Raw genomic sequence first — 7484 nt, 5'->3', positions numbered from 1 at the left:
CTCTGTAAACGATTCTATTATATATTACGAATTTGTAAAGATTAAAGAACAAAAAAAAATTATTTTTTGTTTTTTAACCGTTGTTTGTAAATCTACATTCATGCTGAATGTAGATTTACAAACAATGCTCTTTCAAATTCAACTGAGAGTCCACATAGAAAGCAACTCATATGGCACAAGAAATGGCAAAAAAAGATTCTGGTCTGTTGTGCATTACAGCTCAATTCTATGGATTGATCAAAAATAATAAAACCATTAACCCTAACACCTTCAGTTCTTTCATCTTTAGTCCCAGTCTTTCGTCTACTTCTTCCATATCTAAACTCAAAGGTCTTTATTGTCATTCAACGTCTTTGATATTTTAATAAAAAATCTTCGACCATAACATCGACCAGACTACACAAAGTAAATTGCATTTACGAGATAGTTAGGGAAATTACAGGCGTGTTTCTCTCTCCTCTGCAGATGGCAGTTCCCTGATATTTACTCTAGGAGGTAGCTGAATAAGAATTTGGTTTTTAAAGTGGTAATTTCTTGTTTTCTAAGGATTTTCCTGGATTGACGCCACCTATTGACTTGATACACTGAATGATATCACAAACATTTATCTTAGACATCTTCAAACGTTCAGTAATCATTTATCTAGACGTTGTCTTTTAATAAAAATTGTTTTTGGGCGCGTTTAGTAAATGATGTTGTGACCCTACTCTAGGATAATAACGATTGAATTTCACATGGTTTTAATATATAAAGATTATTACGCTTGATTGTTTAGTGTATTTCCGGCAGACTTAGGGTAGATTTAGGTAAATGAGCAATACAGATTTTTTTTGTTGTTGTCGTTCTTTATTACATTTTGAAACATTAAGTTAATATTTCATAAAACTTACAAGCTTAAATATAATAATATAAACAATTAAAAATGAAGTTATTTGATATATATATATATATATATATATATATATATATATATATATATATATATATATATATATATATATATATATATATATATATATATATATATGTATATATATATATATATATATATAGAACGCGGGAACTCGTAGAACCGTATGGTCTTGTCGCCGAGTACCACTATAAAAAGACGTTGTTGCATTTTTACATGTTAAATATTTTACGTTGTAAATAAAAAAGTTTGTGTTTTGCAATAATAAAAGAATAACAAGATTTAATAAAAAATTTACAAAAAAATAAAAAGTTCACAAAAAATTTCTTAAAAATAATTTGACAGATAATATAACAGCAATATGTTGCAGATCGTAAATAATTGAATTTCAAATCATATCAAGAAAAAAGAAATTTAAATTTAATTAAAAAAGTAAAATTTTTTTTTTTTCTTATAGATAATATAGACCAGGCATGTCAAAGTGGCGGCCCGCGGGCCACATGCGGCCCGCAAGACCTTTTATGGCGGCCCCCAACATTTTTATCATCTTATTACATATGGCGGCCCGCAGATATACATTTCAAAAATGTTTTATTAAAAACAACAATAAAAAAATCATAAATAGTTTTCTGAATTCCTTTATTAAAAAAGGACATGAATACTAAATTAATTTTCTAACTTTTTATTAAAATTGAAACTCTGAAATTAAAACCATAAAAAATTATTAAAAAATTATGACGATATATTTTAATTTTAACAATCGATATGAGAAAATAAGGCGGGTGAATATAAAAAACCAATTGCTTTTACTCAGCGTTTTTGGAGTAGTTGTTCAGCTTTACGTGAATAAAGATTTAATATAAATCTTTTTTTTATATAACTTTCAAACTTTTGTTTACGTAAAGCTGAACAATTACTCGAAAAACGCTGAGGAAAAGCGATTGCTTTTTTTTATTCACCCGGCCTAATAGATTAGTTGTTATCTTGTTGTTGTTGTTGTTGTTTACCATTGAGCTATTTTTGTTTTTTGGTTATTGTCACTAAAATTAAAATGTCTCATTCAAAACCAAGTGCAAGCAGAAAACGTAAAATTGAAGATGAAAAAAGAATTTTTCAATCAAAATGGGAAGTGCTATACTTTTTTACAAACAAAAAGTTAGTGTGCCGAAAGAATTCAATATCAAAAGGCACTATAAAACCCATCAGTAAAAATTTGAAATTTATCAAAAAGATAAAAGGATAGACAAATTAAATGAACTAAAAGCCAAACTAAAAAAGCAACAAAATATTTTTCATTTTGTGAACAAATCAAATGAACTCGTAATCAAAGCAAGTTATAATCTGGCACATTTAATTGCATTTCATTCCAGACCTTTCATTGACGGTGAATTTATCAAAAACTGCCTAATTAAAACTGCAAAGATTCTTTGCCCTGAAAAAATAAAAGATTTTAACAACATAAGTCTTTCAAGAAATACAGTTGCTGAGCGTGTTAATGACATAGCAACAGATTTGAGAAGTCAGTTAACAAAAATCTGCAAGGATATTGAGGCCTTTTCAATTGCTGTTGATGAAAGTACAGATGTCAAAGATGTTGCTCAGTTGTCTGTTTTTATCAGAGGTTGCAATTTCAAATATGAAATTACAGAGGAACTTCTAGAGCTGATTCCAATGCATGGTACAACAACAGGTGCAGACATTTTTTTGGAGATTGAAAAAACACTGGACAAGTATGAATTTCCAATTACTAAACTTGTGTCTATAGTTACTGATGGAGCACCCGCTATGATTGGTTTAAAGAAAGGTCTTGTTAGTAAACTAAATGAGAAAATTGGCAAAAAGATAAACAATTTTCATTGTATCATTCACCAAGAAGTATTATGCGGAAAAACAATTGATCTGGATTATGTGATTAAAAGAATAGCATCTGTTGTCAACTTTATAAGAGCAAGAAGACTAAATCATCGTCAGTTTGCTTCATTGTTGAATGAAAATGACAGTGAATATGAGGATTTACCATATTACACTGAAGTTCGATGGTTATCATGTCACAAAGTACTCAAAGCATTCAATCATCTGAAAACTGAAATATTTTTGGAAACAAAAGGGCAAGATATTTCAGATATAAAAAATATCAAGTTTCTTCAAGATTTAGCTTTTCTAGTTGATATCACAAAACACCTGAATGATCTGAACATTATTTTGCAAGGAAAGAACAAATTGGTCACCACAATGTTTGATAATGTCAGAGCTTTTCAAACTAAGCTTTTACTCTGGGAACGCCAAATTGAACAAGAACAAATTTGGTACATTTTGAGACGTGCAAGTCTATAAAGCTGCAAGACCCAAATTTTATGTTCAGCAGCTACTCAAAAAATATAAACAATATAAAACAAGATTTTGAAGTAAGGTTTCAAGATTTCAAAAAATGTGAATAAAAGTTTGCTTTGTTCACCTCACCATTCAACTTTGATATTGAAAAAGTGGAAGAAGATCTGCAAATAAAATTAATTGAACTTCAGTGTGATTCTGTTCTCAAACAACAATTTACTGATGTTGGTGTACCCAAATTTTATTCATTTTTACCGCCACATCAATTTCCAAAGATGATTCAATTTGCTTGTCAAATATGTGCAATGTTTGGCAGTACTTATCTTTGTGAACAACTTTTTTCGCACATGAAACAAAATAAAACCCCTGAGAGGTCCAGGCTTACTGATGAACATTTGTCTTCCATAATGAAAGTGGTAGCTAGCCAAAACATAAAACCAGACCTTATTAAGCTTTCAGCGAATAAAAGATGTCAAATTTCTGGAAAATCTAAAATTTTATGTTTGTTATTATTATTACAAAATACTCCTTGTTTATTTTTATTGTGTTCTTATTGTGTGAAATAAATAATGCAAAATTAAACTTCTGTACTTTTTTTAATAATATTGCAGTGATTTGGTAGATTTTAAATATAATTATAGTCTTGTTTACTTCAAACCTTAGCAAAAGGACAGTTTGGGTTGAAGAGTTACACTTCATTCATAAGAAAAATAAGTATTAGCTTGAGCGGCCATTATAATATTTCCTTAGGCTAAAGAGGCCCCCATACCAAATTGAGTTTGACATGCCTGATATAGACAGACAATGTAATAGCAATACACTCTTGCAGATCGTAAATAATTGTATTACAAATCATACAATTAAATTCATACATTGCAAATCATATAAACGGATATAAATAATAGATAAAAAGAATTTCAAAAGGTTTTAAAAGTACATTTGTATATTGTCAATTTCAAAAACTACTTCTTTCAACTTTTTTTAAAAAGATATATAATTCTATTCAAAAGAAAAATCAAAGTTATTCAAGACAATTTTGTTCCAAAGAAAAGGTCTTCGAAATGATATATATGCAAAATTTACAATGATTATTTTTCGAAAATGGTTGCATCAAAAAATCATCAATTCGTAGATCGTATATATTTGTTTTGTTATAAATAAACTATGAAAAAGAGACGGAGATAATTTCGTTTTACATTTGTACATAAAACAAAGAATATCATATACTTTAAGTTGATATATATTCAAAACATTCATTTTTCTCTTCGACGAACTCACTCAAAGAGAGGCTTTGAATGAGTTCGTCAATCACAAGAATTAACTAAACGTGCTATATGTTTCTGATGACGATGAAGAAGCTCTAGTTTACGTTTGTTAGTACTGCCCCACGCAATATTTGCATAGTTAATATGGCAGTGAATAAGTGAATAATACAGTTGTATTAAAGTGCGCATGTTTAAATAGCTTTTGATTTGTATAATATTCCTTTTTGAAATTTTGTTGCTTAAATTTTCGATGTGCTGTCTCCATTAAAAATTTTCATCAATATATATTCCTAAAAACAGTGTAGTTTTTACTTTTTATACTTGAATATTATCAATGAATATAGATGGCGTTTTGTATGTTATTAGTTGTTTTTTTTAGGAAAGTGGGTGAGATTAAGTCCAGTTAGTTTTTTCAACATTTACTGAAAGTTTATTTACTTTGAACCCGTCGGAAATTTTTTTAAGTTAGGTCATAATTTCGAATAATATAGTAATGTTGCTGTGCGATAAAAAAATAAATTTGTGTCGTCGACAAACATTATTGTCCTTGCTCGATGCCTTATGGAGATTATTGATATATATAAGAAAAAGAAGAGGTCCGAGTATAGAACCTTGTGGGACGCCACAAATAATGTTTAGTAACGTTTTTGGTGATTTATGTGTACAGATTGAGCACGATTATTTAAATAACTTGTTACCCATTTTAAAACGACTCCTGTGATTCCATATAACTCGAGCTATTTAATAAGAATTTGATGGTCAATAGTATCAAAAGCTTTTGATAAATCAATAAAAATTCGTAATGCATATTCAGATTTATTAAACGACTCGTTAATACTACGTGTTAACTGAAGTATTTCATGTTCGGTGGAGTTATTTTTTTTGAAACCATATTGATTATTAGATAAAATATTATTTACTGAAAGTTAAGTGTTGATTTTGCTATATAAGACTCTCTCTAAAATTTTTGAAAATACAGGAAGAACAGAGATAGAGCAATAGTTATTTACATTAGTTGCATCCCCTCCTTTAAATATTGGCGTTACTTTAGCAATATTAAGTTGATCCGGGAAAACTCCTTTGTTAACGCAAGACGAAAAGATTTTAATTAGAATATTTTTAATAAAATTGTAAGAATTTATAACGACGTTTTCGTTGATACCGTCGAATCCTATTGCTTTATTTGGTTTAATCGTTTTAAAAACAGTTTTAAATTCCCTAAAGGATAATTCAATGCAATTAAGATTTGTTGTTTTTTGAGGTAAAAATTAAAAAGTATTACTAGTATATGGAATATTATTTTCTAAGTTAGGCCCCGCTAAAATTTAAAATTTAATTTAATTTTAATTAAAATTTAATTCAACTGCAATATCGCTTAAAGCATATAACTTTATCATTACCGTAAGATTGGGTGGCTTTGGCCCTACGGGATGACTTTAGCCCAAGCAAAATTTTTGTTTAAAAATGGTTTAAAATCGATACCTCAAGGTATGCCGGTTAATGTTTAGTAGCAAACTGTGGGAAATTTATTATTTATTTAGTCTAACTTAGTTTACTTAACTCGAGTCTTTGTGATATTATTGTTGCACTTTAGAAGAAGCACCTAAAATCCGAATTTTTTTAGGTGTGTAAACCTTTACATCGATAGCAGTAACTGGAGAAGGTTTTTTATTGGAATATACACTGAATTAATTTTAAACCATTAGTGTTTCACTCAATATAAAAGCGAGCTTGACGTCACAAGAATTTTTGTGTTTTTTAAAAAATAAAGAATTTCCGCAAAAAAAGTATAAAAATTTACTAACTTTAAATTAGTAGCATTTTTTTTCTATAAACGCTTTCATCTTTGAATTAAAAAATATAAAAGAACTATCTTTCTTCGTTAAATAAATATTTACATTAAACGAAATAAAAATAAACATTAAAATATTTTGGATCACTTTTCTGTTTTTGGCGATTTTTACGGAAAACCTGTCTTGGGCCAACCAAGATTCGCTAACATAGCTACATGGTTGATGGTTGAAATTTGGAACACTTATCAATGAATGTCTATTCTATCAGATTCTTACCAAGAAATCCTTTTATTTCATTGTTAAAAAAAATAAGAGCAGTTACTCTGCAAAGAATGAGCTTCATTAAAATAATTTAGATCTGGATCAGAATTTTCATCAATCACAAAATTATTTGTTTGGAAAAAATTTAGGGGAATTTCAAAATTTATTTCACTTGAAGCCATTTTAGTTATAGTTAGTAATTAACAAACAAGTAAAAGAATTTCTAACAAAACTCACGCACAATTAAGTTATTATAAATAAAAATTTTTTGTGCAAAATTCCCTTTCTTTTGCAACTCTTTTGCTTCTTAAAACAGCTTTTTCCTTCTCTCCGTCGTTCTTTCACTAAAGCTTTTGTTGACATAAATATGATCTGTCCAAAGGTTTGATTTAAAATAACTATCCATAACCGCTTTTTTATCCTTGTAATTTAAAAATTTCACTATAATTGTACTGTTTTTTCTTAAATCTTTTTTTTCCTATTCTATGGGCTCTATGTTTATATTTTCTTTGAATCCAAGTTTATCTTTTAAAAGTTCTTGCATTTTTTCCTCGCTTTCTTCCCAATTTGTTTTCGCTCTCTGGAAGACCTAAACCTGAGGTTAAACCTTGAACCTGAGGTTATTTCGCCGACTTCGATCTTCAAGTTCAGCTAGTTTATCCTTCACTTCACTACTTTCGATTGCTAGTTCACGTTTTTAAATACATCAGATGTGGACTAACAAACCCATCATTACAGTTTTGCTAGTTTACGTTTTTAGTTTTGATGTTATTTAATGTTAGTTATTGACAATAGAGGAGGTTACCAACCATTGACAATAGGTTACCAACCATTTTTATGTCGAGATTGTTAAAATTATGGAAAAGAAACTATAAACACTTTCAAATATTTCTTTTTATAACACCAGAAATCAGTTGTTATCTT

The 7484-nt window shown here is 28.6% G+C and overlaps 1 protein-coding gene across 1 annotated transcript; it reads left to right on the top strand.

Annotated features, from left to right (window-relative positions):
* The first annotated feature begins 1961 nt into the window (after positions 1-1961).
* LOC136085598 (general transcription factor II-I repeat domain-containing protein 2-like) lies at positions 1962-3244 on the top strand. The gene is made up of 2 exons (XM_065806920.1): positions 1962-2097; positions 2142-3244. Exons 1-2 carry the CDS (start codon positions 1962-1964, stop codon positions 3242-3244), a joined length of 1239 nt encoding a protein of 412 aa, XP_065662992.1.
* The last annotated feature ends 4240 nt before the right edge of the window (positions 3245-7484 follow it).

Source organism: Hydra vulgaris, chromosome 09, assembly GCF_038396675.1.
Source record: "Hydra vulgaris chromosome 09, alternate assembly HydraT2T_AEP".
In the NCBI taxonomy this organism is placed as follows: domain Eukaryota; kingdom Metazoa; phylum Cnidaria; class Hydrozoa; order Anthoathecata; family Hydridae; genus Hydra; species Hydra vulgaris.
Note: the sequence above shows the minus strand (reverse complement) of the source record. Positions and strands in the feature narration are given on the sequence as shown.